This window comes from Rana temporaria, chromosome 4 (genome assembly GCF_905171775.1).
Source record: "Rana temporaria chromosome 4, aRanTem1.1, whole genome shotgun sequence".
Lineage (NCBI taxonomy): Eukaryota > Metazoa > Chordata > Amphibia > Anura > Ranidae > Rana > Rana temporaria.
This window is the reverse complement of record NC_053492.1, coordinates 440,368,700-440,387,763: the sequence shown is the minus strand read 5'-3', so window position 1 is coordinate 440,387,763 and position 19,064 is coordinate 440,368,700. Positions and strand designations below refer to the sequence as shown.

At 45.5% G+C, this 19,064-nt stretch overlaps 1 protein-coding gene across 2 annotated transcripts in view; it reads left to right on the top strand.

Annotated features, from left to right (window-relative positions):
• The first annotated feature begins 248 nt into the window (after positions 1-248).
• UBR2 (ubiquitin protein ligase E3 component n-recognin 2) overlaps positions 249-19,064 on the top strand; it is a 129,181-nt gene continuing 110,365 nt past the window's right edge. For both annotated transcript variants that reach the window (XM_040351504.1, XM_040351505.1), the window contains exons 1-2: positions 249-373; positions 10,182-10,441. In XM_040351504.1, the coding sequence (XP_040207438.1) occupies positions 293-373; positions 10,182-10,441 (341 nt within the window). In that variant the 5' untranslated portion in view covers positions 249-292. The remainder of the gene's footprint in view (positions 374-10,181; positions 10,442-19,064) is intronic.

The following is a 19,064-nucleotide window of genomic DNA, read 5'->3' as shown; positions in this document are numbered from 1 at the left end:
TCTGTCCCCCCAAGGGAAATCCCCCCCCAGATCTGAGAATAAAGTTATGTACACTGACATGGGACTATGGAGGACATTCCTCCAACATCACACAGAGGAGCCAGAGAACTACAAGTCCCAGCATGGGATAGATGTGTAAACAGCGCAGGAAGAGGGTGAGCGCGTCTCTACACAAACCCTCCATGCTGGGACTTGTAGTCATACAGCCAGCCCGGACCTCCGATCCTCTCCGGGATAGGCTGTCTCCTCCGTGACGTGTTTCCGCTTCCGGTCCGTCTACTGCTCAGTGAAGATGGCGTCCTCTGTACCGGAGGCCGAGGATTCCGGGACTGACAGCGAGCTGCTGGCCTGTTCCGCCCGGGACGTGGCGCTGGTAGGTGTCCCTTCCGTGTTCTGGGGGCCCTGTGTATAGACCGGGGCCCCACAGACCTGTCCACACTGCCAGCTTCTAGAAGGGTCCCTGTACTACCCCACTGCACCTCCTTTATTACCCACTATACCTCCTGTACTACCCACCGCACACCTCTGTCCTGTGTGCCACTTGTCCTACCCACCGCACCACCTCTACAACCCAACGAACCTCACACCCCTGTTTTGTGTACCAGCTGTACTACTCATCCTACCTTCCCTACTTTAGCATCTGTACTACTCACTATACCACATCCCCTACCCCAGGGATAGGCAACCTGGGGCACTCCAGCTGTTGTTGAACGACATTTCCCATGAGGCATTGCAAGGTTGGCAGTTACAATTACTCCCAGAGGCATGATTGGACTTGTAGTTCTGCAACAGCTGTAGTGCCACAGGTTGCCTACCCCTGCCCAGTACCCACTGCACCATCATACTAATTACTGCATATTTTTCTACCCACTGTACCATCCCTACTACGCAGTACATCTCCTCCCCTACCCACTACACCATCTGTACTTCTCACAGCATATTACTCACTCCACCAATCGTATTACACACAATACTGCATCCTCTACCCACTGTACCATCCCTACTACGCAGTACATCTCCTCCCCTACCCACTACACCATCTGTACTACTCACAGCATATTACTCACTCCACCAATCGTATTACACAGGATACTGCATCACCTACCCACTGTACCATCTGTACTACTCACAGCATATTACTCCACCAATCGTATTACACACAATACTGCATCCGCTACCCAGTGTACCATCCCTACTACGAAGTACATCCCCCCTCCCCTACCCACCGTACCATCTGTACTACTCACAGCATATTACGCACTCCACCAATCGTATTACACACAATACTGCATCCCCTACCCACTGTACCATCCCTACTACGCAGTACATCCCCCTCCCCTACCCACTGTACCATCCCTACTACGCAGTACATCCCCTCCCCACTGTACCATCTGTACTACTCACAGCATATTACTCCACCAATCGTATTACACACAATACTGCATCCGCTACCCACTGTACCATCCCTACTACGAAGTACATCCCCCTCCCCTACCCACCGTACCATCTGTACTACTCACAGCATATTACGCACTCCACCAATCGTATTACACACAATACTGCATCCCCTACCCACTGTACCATCCCTACTACGCAGTACATCCCCCTCCCCTACCCACTGTACCATCCCTACTACGCAGTACATCCCCTCCCCACTGTACCATCTGTACTACTCACAGCATATTACTCCACCAATCGTATTACACACAATACTGCATCCGCTACCCACTGTACCATCCCTACTACGAAGTACATCCCCCTCCCCTACCCACCGTACCATCTGTACTACTCACAGCATATTACGCACTCCACCAATCGTATTACACACAATACTGCATCCCCTACCCACTGTACCATCCCTACTACGCAGTACATCCCCCTCCCCTACCCACCGTACCATCTGTACTACTCACAGCATATTACGCACTCCACCAATCGTATTACACACAATACTGCATCCTCTACCCACTGTACCATCCCTACTACGCAGTACATCCCCTCCCCACTGTACCATCTGTACTACTCACAGCATATTACTCCACCAATCGTATTACACACAATACTGCATCCGCTACCCAGTGTACCATCCCTACTACGAAGTACATCCCCCCTCCCCTACCCACCGTACCATCTGTACTACTCACAGCATATTACGCACTCCACCAATCGTATTACACACAATACTGCATCCCCTACCCACTGTACCATCCCTACTACGCAGTACATCCCCCTCCCCACCGTACCATCTGTACTACTCACAGCATATTACACACTCCACCAATCGTATTACACACAATACTGCATCCCCTACCCACTGTACCATCCCTACTACGCAGTACATCCCCTCCCCACTGTATTACTCACAGCATATTACTCCACCAATCGTATTACACACAATACTGCATCCCCTACCCACTGTACCATCCCTACTACGCAGTACATCCCCCTCCCCACTCCACCATCATACTAATTACTGCATATTTTCCTACCCACTGTATCATCCCTACTACGCAGTACATCTCCTCCTCTACCCACTGCACCATCTGTACTACTCACAGCATATTACGCACTTCACCAATCGTATTACACACAATACTGCATCCCCTACCCACTGTACCATCCCTACTACGCAGTACATCCCCCTCCCCTACCCACTGCACCATCATACTAATTACTGCATATTTTCCTACCCGCTGTACCATCCCTACTACGCAGTACATCCCCTCCCCTACCCACTGCACCATCTGTACTACTCACAGCAAATTACTCACTCCACCAATCGTATTACACACGATACTGCATCCCCTACCCACTGTACCATCCCTACTACGCAGTACATCCCCTACCCACTGTACCATCTGTACTACTCACAGCATATTTCTCCACCAATCGTATTACACACAATACTGCATCCCCTACCCACTGTACCATCCCTACTACGCAGTACATCTCCTTCCCTACCCACTGCACCATCTGTACTACTCGCAGCATATTACTCACTCCACCAATCGTATTACACACGATACTGCATCCCTTACCCACTGTACCATCTGTACTACTTGCTGCCCCTCATCTATTACCTGCTGCACCATCTGTACTACTCACTATGCCATACCCCCTACTCACTGTACCATTTCCTCTACTCACTGCACCCCCTTTCCTACCTACTGTGCAGTCTTGTGTATTCACTTCACCTGGAATCTACTGCACCATCTCCCCTACTTACTGAATTTCCTCTCCTGCCCACTAGAGCTGCACGATTCTGGCTAAAATGAGAATCGCTATTTGTTTGCTTAGAATAAAGATCACAATTCTCGCGGTGTAACATCTTCTTTCACATTATACAAAAAAATTGGGCTAACTTTACCGTTTCCCCTTTTATTTTTTATTCATGAAAGTGTATCTTTTCAAAACAAATTGCATTTGAAAAATCGCTGCGCAAATACGGTGTGATATAAAATATTGCAAAAAAACACCATTTTATTCTCTAGGGCAGGGGTAAGCAATTGGCGGACCTCCAGCTGTTGCAGAACTACAAGTCCCATGAGGCTTGGCAAGACTCTGACAGCCACAAGCATGACACCCAGAGGCAGAGGCATGATGGGATTTGTGGTTGTGCAACAGCTGGAGGTCCGCTAATTGCATATCCCTGCTCTAGGGTCTCTGCTAAAAAAAAAAAACATATATCATGTTTGGGTGTTCCAAGTAATTTTCTAGCGGAAAATAGCAATTTATTTTTAATTTTTTTTTGTTTACAAATGTAAGAAAAGGTTTAGTCTTTAAATGGTTAACTTCCTTCAGTAATAAGAGATACTTTGTTTCAGGCTGCCTTGATTTTGTTTATCCAGCTGTGAGAACTCTCTGCACAGAACGCGACATGCTGTTTTGAAGATCGGGAAGGGAAAAAGATCGCAATTTTGATTCTTCACGATTAAAGAGGAAGTAAATCCTGATGGGTGTTACTTCCTCTTTGTTTCCCTGAAAAGGTAAAGCATAATGGACTACTATGCATCGCATCGCATAGTAGCGGATTATGTGACACTTACCTGCAGGAGAAGAAGAGAAGCCTGTGATGTCCCGGTCTTCCTCGCTAGTAGCGAGCATCCATTCTTCATCCCTTTTCCGTACTCCGGCTCTGTGACTGGCCGGAGTCGCGTGACGTCACTCCCGCGCATGCGCCGCCTTTAATGGCATGACCTGAGATATAAACGGCACAGCATGCGCAGAAGAAATCGCCGTACAGAGATTTGCAAATATCTCCTAGACCGTGCAGGTTTGGGAGATATTTCCAGCACCTACAGGTAAGACTTAATCTAGACTTACCTGTAGGTTAATGTGGTTGTAAAGGGTTTACAACCACTTTGATCGTGTAGATCTGCTGCCCACTGAACATCTGCCCTACTCACTGTACTATCTCCAATACTTACTTCACTTGTACCCTCTTCCCTATGTATTCCACTTCTTAACTCACCCACTGTACCATCTCCCCCTTATCGCTGCACCTCCACTCCTACCCACTGTACCTTCTCTCCTACCCACTGTACAATGTACCTGCTCACTTCTCCACCTACACTGTCCTATCTACCCCCTGTGTTACTCCCAGAAATGTCTTGCCTACCCACTGCACCCTCTGTCCCATCCTCCTCCTCATCTGTCATACTTGCTGTGTATGTTTTGTGTCTCCTCCAACTCATTTCACTTCCCTATTTGTAGCACCTGGCCTACCCACTGCACCAGTTGAGCTGCTCTGGTTATTGCAGATATTGTCCTACCCACTGCACCCTCTGCCTCACTGTACCACGTGCCCAGTTTTCTGCTCTGCCTGCCCTATTTAATGCACCATCTGACATGCTGGGGTTGATTTACTAAAGGAAAATAGACTGTTTACTGTATGTAGGAAGTTTCCCAGAGCTTTTTTCCAAAAATGTCCAATCGCGTGCATAGAAAAAAAAAAAACTATTTCCCTTCCGCTCATTGCAGGACATTGCCAGATCTCTAGATTGTGACCCATGCTGGGTTCTCGCATATATGCAAATTGGATGTGGGTTTCCCTGCATTTGAAGAGGTATATCTCGGTAACGGCAGCAGCTAGCTGCCATAACCAAGGTATCCATCTCTTCAGGCGGCGGTCCGGTTTACGATAATGGTGGTCTCTGCTGCGGATTTGCCGTGTGAGCACAGTTTTCGGCGGCGGGAGAGGGGCTATCACATATCTCCATACCATAGCAGGGCGGAAGCGTCGTCACTTCAGCCCATATCTCTCAAAGGGTCTCTTAAAGGAGGAACCGGATCAGCGGAAGTTGCGTTTTATGGGTGGAACTCTGCTTTAACTATAGGTACTGCCACATAATAACTTATGTGACTTTTTGTGACAGTTTCGCATTTTAATTTTCCTGTCTTAGTTCCTCACTCAATAGTTTATTGAACACACAACGTACAAACATTGGGCCTGTTACAGTAAAGTTGCCTTTAGGGCCCCTTTCTAACGGGGCTGTCCAGCTGCAGAGCGTTTCTACCAGCCTTTCAGTGCGCCCAGGTAGGGCAGGTGCAGCAGGCAACGTGTCATAATCTATTTTAACCTGAAGCTGGATGATGCTAAATGCACAATGTCCGACACACCTGGAGGGACGCAATGTAGCAGGAAAGCCCTGTGTGCGAGGGGCCTAACAACAATGGATAGTTTTCTATTTACATTACTCACATCACCTTGCATACAAAGTAAAAAAGCCAATAGATTCTGTAAGAGTGCCTGACACGGAGCCTAATGTCAGCTGCTTAATGCCTCATTCACACAATAAAATTGTTCCAGCTGCTGCAGCAATTCAGTGGATTTTTGCAGATGGACTCTCAGGTAGATGCGGATATTTGAAGCCGCTGAGCCTGTGCAAAGCAATGACAAGCTGTCAGTGGCTTCAACTTTTCTCCAGTGTTCAGATTTGATCATATGTGGAGTGACAGTTAGGGACAGTTATTCGCTCCAAAGCAATGTAGCCTTGCAGCAGCTCTCTGGGTGGTATCAAACATTGCTTCCTGGGATGAGTGTTACATGGCAATCCCAGAAGGCAGTGGGTTACTAAATGTGCGCACAGAGATGCTGCACATATGTAGAACAGAAATGGGGGGCTTGTACACAGAAATCCGCCACATGTGTGCAGATGTTTCGCCGGTCTCTGCCAGGTCCCAAATAAATGGAAAACACCGCTGGCGTATCTGCGCACACATGGAGGATTCCTGAAATATTTTGAAATATGGCAGAGTAGAAGAGGGGCGGAGAGGGAGATTTATTTAGAGAATTTCGCTTTAAAAACCGTGTGCAATGCACGCAGAGGCAGTGTGGTGGATTTTTAGGGGTTAAAACAGGTGGTGAAGAGGTCACATAATGATTCCTTATAGCCTGTAAACACCTCTGAAAAGTAGTCCACCAGGGATTGATTTTCAAAGAGCGATGTTATTTGTAAACCTTTTCAAACAAAAAAAATGATATTGATACAGTAACATAACAGTTCTAATTGGATGTACTATTTTCTACAAAAATTCCAATAAAAAGAATGAAATGCGAAGTACCAGACCTAAAAAGCCAGTAACAATGCAACTTCCGATGTGCATTTATCCAGGGCTGTGGAGTCGAGGAGTCGGGGGAAATTTTGGGTACCTGGAGTCGGAAAACAATGCACCGACTCCGACTCCTACTAAATTTAGATTGGAATAAAAAATAAAAAAAAAGCAAGTTTAAATGTCCCAATTCACAAAAAGTTATAATTAATGACTTCTCTACTGGAAGAATAAAGACCAATGCATGCAGTGCCTCATGTAACCGCAAAACGAACACGTTAAGTGACCGTGAAGAAGCATGCTTTTCATGTGCTTCACTATATGGCACGCAACGCACAATTAGGAGCTGCAATACTTATACTTTCCATAGTGTTGTGTTCTGATTTTACAGGGAACGCATGTTAGAGAACCAGTAAGTGTCCAAATAAAAAAATTCCAACAGGAGTTTTATAAAGCACTAAAAGAAGTTGAAAAGTATGATCGCGCATCAAAACTTACTGTTGAAGAAGCCATCCTTGTTTATCCAGAGATCGTTAGTGATGTGGCCAGAATAGTTACTGCAATGCCACCCACCCAAGTCAGTGTCGAAAGATTATTTTCAGCCCTAAAAATAATAAAGTCTGACTTAAGAGCCTCTATGAAAGAGGATCTGGCAGAGGCAATTCTCTTCCTTAGAACTCTACATTGAATTGATTTGCATTTGCTAAGCCTAGAACTACATTTCAAGATTAATATAAACCATTTCTAGGTTTTGCAGATTTTGTTTTTGGTTCATTATAGATAAGCTTTGTTTTTGTTCTAAAACAACCAAATAATGTGGTTTGTATTTTTGAACTGGTAAAGATCCTGTTCCTGATGTTTATGCCTGCTGCTACTATCCAGCCACTTGATTGTTTTCATTGTGTTTGTCTTTTGCTTAAACTGTGCAATACAGTAGACTGTTGGCTTCCCAGCCAGTAGTCCTGTGGTAGGTTGCGTTTCTTTCCCTCAAGGAATGTATAAAATACATTCGCATATTAATACAGAGGAGTCGGAGTCGGAAGTACATAAAACTGAGGAGTCGGAACATTTATCTACCGACTCCACAGCCCTGCATTTATCACCCTCTTCCCCGCAGCTGCCCCATAGAGGGCTCTTTCACGTGCCGCAGAAGCCCCATTCATTGCTCTCACCCGGCGTTGGCCCTACGCTCAATCTCCTTCTATACAGTTTCGGCAACCCTCTATAGATTACCACTATGCCTTACAAAAGCCAGGCATAGCAGTTATTTTTAAGAGACCATGGGGTTGATTTACTAAAGGCAAATGCACTTTGCACTGAAAGTGCACTTGGAAGTGCAGTCGCTGTAGATCTAAGGGGAAGATTTGAAATGAGGGGAAGCTCTGCTGATTTTATCATCCTATCATGTGCAACCTAAAGTGCTGTTTTTTTGTTTTGTTTTTTTCCTTGCATGTCCCCCTCAGATCTACAGCAACTGCACTTCCAAGTGAACTTGTAGTGCAGGGATATGCAATTAGCGGACCTCCAGCTGTTGCAAAACTACAAATCCCATCATGCTTCTGCCTCTGGGTGTCATGCTTGTGACTGTCAGAGTCTTGCTATGTCTCATGGGACTTGTAGTTCTACAACAGCTGGAGGTCCACTAATTGCATATCCCTGTTGTAGTGCAAAGTGGATTTGCCTTTAGTAAATAACCCCCCTGTCGCCAACACCATATCGCCAACCTAAAGAATTGCAGTGAAAGTACAAGAAAATAGTACTTTGCATGGTTACTTGCAGCATTTTTTTTTAAGGCCTCGTTCACACTAGGCGGAGTCCGCCAGCTCAGCGGTAGATCTCTCCGCAGATCTCCGCTGAGCTGGCGGATGACAAGTCCCTTTCTGCCCACTGAGCGGGGAGAGGCTTGTGCAGCGCTGCTGTCTCCTATGGAGAGATCTGATGAAAACTGACAGCATGTCCGTTTTTTATCAGATCTTACCCGATCCCCCAAGGACGGATGGCGGCGTATCGCAATCCGTCTCATTTTAGCGGATCAGGTCGGATGTCAGCGGACATGTCTCCGCTGACATCCGACGCTCCATAGAGAAGTATGGAGCAGCCGTTCAGGTCCGCTGATAAATATGACGGGCGGACCTGAACCGTCCGACTGTGTGAAAGGGGGCCTAAAGCTTTAAAGTTTTTTCCCTAATGCATTCTCTGCATTAAGTTAAAAAACCTTCTGTGCACAGGATGCCCCCCAGACCCCCCTTATACTTTCCTGAGCCCAAACTCGATCCCGCTCTGTGCAAAATGAGGAGTACTCGGAATGGTCTGGTGTGGAAAGTGGGGATCCCCCAGGGTTCTTTCCTGGGACCAATCCTGTTTGATTTAATCATAAAGGATCTGGAGGATGGGATAAACAGCTCAGTCTCTGTATTTGCGGACAATACTAAGCTACGCAGGGCAATAACTTCTACGCAGGATGTGGAAACCTTGCAAAAGATCTGAACAAATTAAAGGGGTGGGCAACTACAAATGAGGTTTAATGTTGAAAAATGTAATGCATTTGGGTGCCAAAAATTATATGAATGCAATCCATACACTAGGGGGAGAACCTCTGGGGGAATCTAGGATGGAAACGGACCTGGGGGTTCTAGAAGGTGATAGGCTCAGCAATGACATGCAATGCCAAGCTGCTGCAAGCAAAGCAAACTGAATATTGGCATGCATTACAAAGGGGATCAACTGCAGAGATAAAACAATAATTCTCCCGCTCTACAAGACTCTGGTCAGGCCGCACCTGAAGTATGCTGTCCAGTTCTGGGAACCAGTCCTCAGGAGGGAATTTGCTGGAGAGAGTCCAGAGAAGGACAAAAAAACTAATAAAGGGACTGGAGGAGCTCATCTATGGGGAAACACTACAAGCATTGAATTTATTCTAGCTTAAGAGGGAATATGATATTGATGTACAAATACCGTACTGGTGACCCTAGCATAGGGAAAAAACTCAATCACTAAAATCAGAGGGGAAGCGGTTTAACCTTAAACTGCGTAGAGGATTTTTTACTGTCAGAGCAGTAAGGATGTGGATTTCTCTTCCACAAGCATAGTGGTATTAGCAGGGAGCATCGTTAATTTAAAAAAAAACTATTAGATGGGCATCTGAACAACCACAACATAGAGGGATATACAATGTACTATTGACATAAGCACACACACAAAGGTTGAATTGGAGCAGTCTTGGTGCTTTTTGATGTCCTACATAAGGGAAGTTTTTACAGTTAAATCAAATACCACCAAAAGAAAGCTCTATTTGAGGGAAAAAAAGGACACCAATTTTGTTTGGGAGCCACACCGCACGACCGCGCAATTGTCAGTTAAAGCCACGCAGTGCTGAATCGCAAAAACTGGCCAGGTCCTTTACCTGCATAAAGGTCCGGGTCTTAAGTGGTTAAAGGGCAATTTTCTCCAGTCATCAGTGACCACCATTACTTTGACAGCTACATTTAGGAAATCTAGAATATTAGGAGCCGTGTATGGCCACTCTCTATGTCATAGCTGGTTGGAGGTGAACCAGGAAGCAAAACTCTCCTGCCATGATGAAGTGTTGAGTTCCCCCATTTCATCCGGTTTTCCTTTGTCTTTAACAGAAATGGCTGCAAGCAACTGATCTGCCTAAAGAAGTCTACCAGCATCTCGCCCACTATGTCCCTCGGATATACTGCCGGCAGGCAGATCCAGTTACTGATCATGAAGAAATGCTAGCGCAGCATGTCCTCCTTGGACCATTGGAGTGGTACGTGTGCGGAGAAGACCCAGCCCTCGGGTTTCACAAGTTGGAACAAGCAAATAAACCCTCCCAGCTCTGTGGTCGTGTGTTTAAAGTGGGTGAACCAACTTACTCCTGCAGGTGAGTTCTGTGCTCCAATTTACTTTCAACCTCTTCACAAAGCCGTATGCTGCGTACACACGACCGTTATTCACATCATGCAAAAAACGATGTTTTTCTCAACGTGATTTGTCGTGTGAAAAACAATGAGAAAAATTAGAGCAGGTTCTAAAAATAATTCTGCATTTTTCTTGTTGAGAAAAATTCTCTGAAGCATAAACACGACCATTTTTCACGACCAATTAAAAAATGGTCCTCATGAAAAACGGTCGTGTGTACGTGGCATTCTACTTTGTAGAGCAGAGTATGTTTGGGAATAACAATTTACCTCCACTTAGCAGAAACAATCACCTGTTGCCACTGACTAGTAATCCTTAAATTATAATGTTTATCTGTACTAAAGTTGTCTAGTTTTTTTTATGTTTCACAACAGTACAAGGGCAGTAACCCTAGTAATCACTGTGATTTGGCCATCGGTCTCTGTGGTGGGGGCACACGAAAGAGCACAATCGCAACACAAACTCTTTTATATATATATATATATATATATATATATAGTGCTGTCAAGCGATTAAAATTTCTAATCGCATTAATGTCATAGTTAACTCACGATTAATCGCGCGATTAAGGAGGTTCACCCTTTAAAACATTTTTTTCTGTTGTTTTCTTATTTTTTTTATTTTTTTTTATAATATTAAATTGTGTTTTTTTATTTTTTTACATTTTGATCACTTTTATTGCTGTCACAAGGAATGAAAACATCCCTTGTGAAAGCAATAGGTGGTGACAGATACTCTTTATGGAGGGATCGGGGTCTAAAAGACCTCCAAGCCCTCCTTTGCACTTCAAAGTATTCAGATCACCGAAAACAGCGATTCTGAATACTGTGTACTTTTTTAAATCCGGCGCCATTGGCAGCCGAGAAACCCGGAAGTGACGTCATGACGCCGCTTCCGTGGTTTCAATGCGGAGACTGAATCAAAGCTGTTTACGGCTTAGTGTCAGTCTCCGCCTGAACACAGAACGCGGCGGATCTAGGATCGGGTCTCCCGGTGGGACGGGAGGCAGCGGGAGGGGGGGGATGTCCCCTCCCGCTCCTCCGGCATAACAACCGAGCGGCTTTTAGCCGCATCGGTTGTTATGTTTGGATAGCCGATCGCCCGCTCTAAACAACGGTACCGGGATGATGCCTGCGGCTGCAGGCATCATCCCGGTATAACCCCCGAACGCCGAGGACGCATATATGCGTCCCGTCGGCGTGAGAGGGTTAAGAGGTACGTGCTGACAAAAAAAAAATGTTTTAAAGGGTGAACCTCGTTAATCGCGCGATAAAAAAATTGACGGCGTTAAAATGGGTTTGTGTTAACGATGTTAATAACGAGTTTAACTGACAGCACTAATATATATATATATATAATCTCTCTGTCTATCTCTCAAGAGTTTGGGTTGTGATTGCGCTCTATATAATATGCCATCATTGAAAGAACAGTACCCCCCTTAACTATCACCTCTTACAGCTCCAGCGCTGTCCCTGCTGCAGCACTGCTCTCTACTACTTTGATCTCACAGGAGGCACTGGGAGCAGGGGGCACCATCGTTTTTTGCTGCTGTCGGTCACATTTCTGTGAGGGAAGAACGGGGGAGTGGCTTGCCAGCACTGTGTGAGTCTATGGACGCACACCCCCGGCTTGGGAATGCACAGGTGCCCCCTTAGCAGCTGGCTTGCTAAGGGGCACTAGTTGGAGGAAGGAGCAGACAGTACCAGTCAAGGACCACCAAATAGGAGGTAAGAAACCCGCTTTGTGCACTATCCTTATACTTACCTGCTCCGTGCAACACCTTTTTTTATTTTAAAGAATAACTTTAGCTGACTAAATAAACTTTAGTGAGATTAAGGCCTCATTCACACTTGGCGGACTCCATCGCTGACAGACGGACCCGAACGACCCGTAGTGTGAATGAGGCCTTAGTGTCCAGGACCCCTTTAACCCAGGATGTTATGTTGTTGTGTTATGTGAGTGTGGAAATAAGTCTTACCTGGCTGCACCATTGGCTTCTCACTATTGATACACAGCTGTGGTAAGTGTGACTGTTGCAGCAAATATACACCTTTTATAATGGAGTTTATAATAAAGAGTTATAATGAAGTTGCCATCACAGTGGTATCCTGAACATATTTGAGTTTATAAATGGAGGGCTGCGGAAAAACAGATACAACTTGGACCCTTTTCACACTGAAGGCGCTTTTACAGACGTTTTAGTGTTAAAAATACTGCCTGTGAACTGCCTCCCCAATGTGAAAGGCTGAGTACTTTGACACAAGTGCGCTTGCAGAACAGGAAAAAAAAAGTCCTGCAAGCAGCGTCTCTGGGGTGGTGTATACACCGCTCCTAACCCGCCCCTGCTATTGAAATCAATGGGCAGCGATGCTTTTCAGGCACTTTTAACCCCTTTCTTTGGTGTAAAAAGTCCCCCTTCGCTCCCTGCTGCCATAACCGAGGTATCCATCTTTTTCAGCAGGCGGTCCGGTTTTACGATAATGGTGGTCTGTGGCAGATTCACAGCGAGATCACCGCTATTGGGGTGGGAGATGGGCTCCAGCAGCTCTCCTGTGCCCTTCGCTGCATACCGGAGCCGCTGGTAGCGGCGGAGGCGATCGGGTCCTATCCGTGGCTGGGTATGGATATGAGTGAGGGGAAGATGGCCCCCACCCGTCTCCATGCCAAAGCAGGGCGGAAGCGACATCAAAACAGGAGATCTGGCTTTGTCTATTATGGCAAGGCTGCAGATGGGCTCTGATCAGGCTGCAATGATGGCCAATGGTGAGGCTGCATTGATGGGCACTGACCCTTATTTTGCTTCAAAATTTCTGAAACTTCTCTCTTAAAATTAAGGTTTGTGTTATAAGCCTGTGCATGTTATGCGCCGATAAATATGGGGTATATATATTTTTTATATTTATGCACACACTATACTTTCAGACTAAATGATATACACCGATTTTTGGTTATTTTTAATACAGAAAAGTAGCAGTATACATTTTGGCCTAAATGTTTGAAGAAATATATATTTTCTAAATTTATATTAGAAACAAAGAGAAAGACGTGTTTTATTTTTTCTAGATTTTCTGTTTTTCTTTTGTTTTTATAATGCAAAAAAAAACAAAACAGTGGTGATAAAAATACCCACAAAAGAAAGCTTTATTTAACAAAAAAAAAAATGTAGTTTGGGTGTTGCATGCCTGAGTCATTTTCATTCAAGATGTGACGGCATTGAAAAGTGATAAATGACCTGGGCAGGAAAGGGGTGAAAGTGTCCGGTCTTGAAGTGGTTAATATGTACAAGATGTTTTCAGCTTGATGCAGCAGCAGTGCAAGTTAATATCATTTATTTTTAGCCTTCTTTATAGCCTGGCCTTTCACTCGGTCTTGTGGCTCTGAATTTACTTTGCAGTTCCAATCTAAAGATTAAACCATTTAATTGACAATGGCGTCCAACAAACGCAACAGCTATGCTGAAGATGGTGCGTGGTTCATTACCCCGTGTCACCAGCATGACAAATCTCTAATGGCTGCCTCCTTAAAGGGACACTAAATAACAAACATGTTATACTTGCCTCCACTGTGCAGCTCGTTTTGTCCCCTAACCCTGTCTTCTGGGGTTCCTCGGCGGCTGTCTCGGCTCCTCCTCGCAATAGCTTTCCACCTTCATGTGAGCGCGCTCCCGTGATACAGCGGCGGGCATAGCCACCGACTGTATCACTCAACCCCACCCCCCGGAGCGCCGCATCATCCGCTGTGATTGACAGCAGCGCCAGCCAATGGCTGCGCTGCTATTAATCCGTCCAGCCTAGTCAATCAACGGCCAGGCTGGGAACCGAAGACCATCACATGGACGCGCGCGGGACTTTGAGGGGTCAGGTAAGTAAAACAGGGGGTTCAGGGGGGGGCACGGTACCATAGGATGTTTTTTCACCTTAATGCAGTGATGGGGAACCTTGGCACCCCAGATGTTTTGGAACTACATTTCCCATGATGCTCATATACTCTGCAGTACATTTGAGCATCATGGGAAATGTAGTTCCAAAACATCTGGGGTGCCAAGGTTCCCCATCACTGCATTAATGCATAGGATGCATTAAGGTGAAAAAACATTTACCTTTACAACCCCTTTAAAAAAAAAAAAAAAATTGTATACTTATCTCTATTTCATAACTCCTGGTGCCACCACTACCTGACACTCCTGGGTCTGTCAGACAGAATTTCTCCTGCAGGGTGTCACCTCAGTACAGAATATGGATGTAGGGCTGGTTACTAAATCGCAGTGCCCAGCAGGGGGCGTGCTATCCAGAACGTCTGGAGCTCTGCAAGAGTTTATCTTCACTGGAATGGGAGGTTTCAAACTTATTCTTACAGGGCGGCTGCTTCTCAAAATTTTCTTTTGTTAAAGTGGTTGTAAGTCCTTATACCCATTGACATGACGGGCCTGAGGTGATACACAGAGATGGAACAAATCCTCCTACATAAGTTGTACCTGTTTGTCTGCTGTCTTCTTGTCTCCTCATCAGATCAAAGTGCAGAATTTATAAAGCTTGTCTGAGCAGTCTGGAAAAAAGGGGCGGGTAGCTGAAATTACACTCTGCCGATCTCAGTGAGGAGAGCTTATCAGAAGTGACTAATGTAGGGAGCAGGCAGCAGACAGAAATGACACTTAAGCCATGTTCACTTGCTCCTATAGCGTTTGTATGACGTTAGTATGAGCGTCAGACAGGCGTAAATGAGCTTTACTATGGGGCGTTTTTACAAGCGTTAAAAACGCTCCCTAAACGCCCTATGCGCAGTTTTGACCTTTAGCTTTGAGCTTTAAGACTGTTCCACAATGGAAAGTGACAAATCAACAAAAGAGTTTCTATAGACTTGAATGGGAGGCATTAAAATGCTTCAAACGTCTCCTAACTCCCCATGAGGCTTCAATTTTGAAGCAACTGTAACACTTCATGTTTTGATGTGTGAACGGCATAATGTGCTGTCTATTGTATTTTGTGCATAGGCGTTTGAGGGGCGTTTTTACCTCCTCACAAACACCTGCTTTTAATGCCAGTGTGAACTTGGCCTAAGGCCCTTTCACACTAGGGTGGTTTGCAGGTGCTATTGTGCTAAAAATAGCGCCTGCAAACCGACCCTAAACAGCAACTGCTGTTTCTCCAGTGTGAAAGCCCTTTCACGCTGGAGCGGTGCGCTAGCAGGACCGATCCAAAAGTCCTGCCAGCAGCATCTTTGGAGCGGTGAGAAGAGCGGTGTGTTTACCGCCCCTCCACCGCTCCATTCCATTGAAAGCAATGGGAAACTGCAGCTATACCGCTGGCAATGCGCCTCTGCAGAGGTGCATTGTGGGCGGTATTAACACTTTTTCGGCCGCTAGCGGGGGGTCAAAACCGTCGCAATTCCGGCGGTATATCGCCACTAAAAATAGCAGCGCTATATACCGCCACCGCACCTCCCGCCCCAGTTTGAAAGGGGCCTAAGTGATGTGGATAGAGACAAGTACACACTATAGGAGGATAAACTTTGTTCATATTTCATGTCTGAGGTTTACAACCACTTTACCTGCAGCCAGATTTTACAAATCGCCTTACATGAGTTGTGGGTAGGTCTTCCTCCTAAACTCTGTCCTCTTTCCCTGTGCTAGTATTCTTTTTCTAGACCAGTGTTTCCAGTCCTCAAGGCGCCCCAGCAGGTCATGTTTTCAGGCTATCCCTTATTGTGCACAAGTGATTTGATCAGTATCACTGCCTTAGTAGTTACCGCAGCCATTTCATCTGAGGGAAATCCTCAAAACATGACCTGTTGGGGGCACCTTGAGGACTGGAGATGAGAAACGCTGCTCTATACCATAGTCACGCTTCTAAGGCAGGTTTGCGTCTGATCGATGTCTGTTAGAAGCTCGTTATTATAGACTTTCACATGTAGAAACCCTGATATGTCGGAGACAGCAGGAAGCCTACAGTGGGTGTATTTGGGAACCACTTCTGTATTACTAGCAGGTAGACAAAAGAAGATCCCACTTCACCAGGTGACTAATTTGTAGGATGGATTCATGACATGATAGAGCTATGCCTGGGAGAAAACAAAGTCTTGAGCAGCTAGATCCTGTGATTTTCATGTACGATTTGCACTGCCTGTCTTCTGAGGCTGCTGTGAGCTGTATTATGCATTGCTTACACGTGCATTTAGGTTGGAGTATCTTCCAGCAGCCGCTCCTGTATGTACAGTATCAGGTGCCAGATCATTAAGGTCCAAGGAAGTGTCCGGCACCAGGAGGACACCACAAAGTGAAGTATGAGAAGGGGAACATAAAGATCACTAAGGGCACTTTCACACTGGGGCAGGCGTCGACGGTAAAGTGCCGCTATTTTTAGCGGCGCTTTTCGGCCACTAGCGGGGCGCTTTGAACCCCTGCTAGCGATCGGAAAGGGGGTTAAAAGTGCCGCTTTTCAGTGGGCAAGAGCGCTTTAGGAGCAGTGACATTTATACAGTAACAGTGCATTTTTATAGCGCTGATCATTGTATAAATGACACTGGTCCCAAAATAGTGTCATTAGTGTCCGATATGTCCGCCGCAATCGCCACCATTACTAGTAAAAAAATAAAAATTACATAAATCTATCCCCTATTTTGTAGATGCTATAACTTTTGCGCAAGCCAATCAATATACGCTTATTGCGATTTTTTTTTATTTTTTTACCTAAAATGTATAGAAGAATACATAAAGGCCTAAATTGAGGAAAAAATTGGTTTAAAATAAAAAATTGGGATATTGATTATAGCAAAAAGCAAAAAAAAAAAATATATATTTTTTTCAAAATTGTTGCTCTTCTTTTAATTATAGCGCAAGAAATAAAAACCGCAGAGGTGACCAAATACCACCAAAGGAAAGCTCTATTTGTGTGCCCTGTATTGAAGTGGTTAAAGGCGAATTAACACACTACTTCCTTTATATTGGCTTTTAAAATTTACAAATGCAGCAATTTAGAAATCAGATGAAAGGTTTAGCACTTTGAAAGATAAAAAGTGCATGTTTTATAGAACTATATAGATCAGACCAAAATGAGGAGGAAAGAGGGACAGAGGGACATTGTTCCCAATCAGGGACAGTTGGGAGCGATGCAGATATGTCAGATGTGAAAAGGCTGAACTTGGGCTGCCTTGTCTGCAGACAGGAAACAAACACTGAGCGACTCTAAACTTGACCTGGTTTACAGCAACTACTCCCCAGTGCTTCCCGCCACATCACCTTATCTAGCCCTGAGCATCCCCCAAAAATAGCTTCTCTAGAGATCCGGTTACCTTCTCCGCTGCTCTGTGCCCTCGCCTTGCACTCTGCCTTTGTCAGCCAGGTCACCACAGTAGACTGGGGTCTCAGCTCTGTTATGGCAGGAAGTTAAAAGTATTCTTTGATCAAGACTAAGAATGATACAATGCAGTTTGCTGAACTCCTTGAACTATATTTAGGCTCCATTCTCACTTGTGCGACTTGTCGTCTGACTTTGGACACACAAAGTCACATAGCAAGTCTCAGCCCGTTGCATTTAATGGCACCCGTTCAAATCGGTGCAACTTAGAAAGGGTCTCTGCACTACTTCCATGCGATTTTTGATTCAAATTAGTGCCAGAGTGTAAAGTCGGATTAAGTTGTGCTGCAAAGTTGCACTGGAAATCGTGCGACTTTGGAATCATGCAAGTGTGAATGGAGCCTTAGGGCCCTTTCACACTAGCGGACCCTATGTCCGCATTTTCATTCGTCCGTTTGCGGATGAAAACGGGACATACATGGGTCCCTATGTGATAACGGGTGTCAGCAGATGAACATCCGCTGACACCCGTAATTTGTCCGCCTCCGCAAAGATCCGCATTTGCGGACGGAAGAAAATCCTATTTTTCTTCCGTCTGCCGGATGGGATGAACACGGACATACGGTCCGTGTTCGTTCGATCCGCCATAGGGGAGAGCGGAAGAAACACAGGGCGGTCCCTGCACAGCAGGGATTTTACGGAGGATCCACTCCGTGTGAAAGGGCCCTTACAGTTTTTGTTGTATTTTTTATTTTAAAGATGAGAGCTAGGTTTGGTAACTTTGTATATACCATACCTTTTTGGCATCTCTCTGGAAGCTGGAAATCGCTATAGTAGACACAACTAGTCCAGTGATCCCCACTAACTTTCAGGCCTTGTGCCGAGTGGCTGCCCTGCTACATTGTGAACACAGGTAGTCTCGCTCTCGCCACGGGTGCCATTCAGAGAATACTTTTATTTAAAAAAAATAATAATAAAAAAACACAAAAATGGCAAGCATTCCCTGATTGGGCCCAGTGGAGTGTGACATCACTGCCCTTCCTCTCCACCTCATCCTATCATAGAATGCTTTGCATTCTTCCAGGAAATGCAAAGCGCTACCTGTGCCGAGCAGGCAACTTCCTATGTTCACAATGTAGCAGGGTGAGGAAGCAAGTGGAGATCACTAGAGTAGTGGTTTCTACTACAGCGACTTTCAGCTTCTGTAAGACCCCCCCACAGGTATGGAAAATGCAGAGTTACACTGGTCCAAACTGGACCAATGTAAATATGTAAAAATATCCATACCTGGAA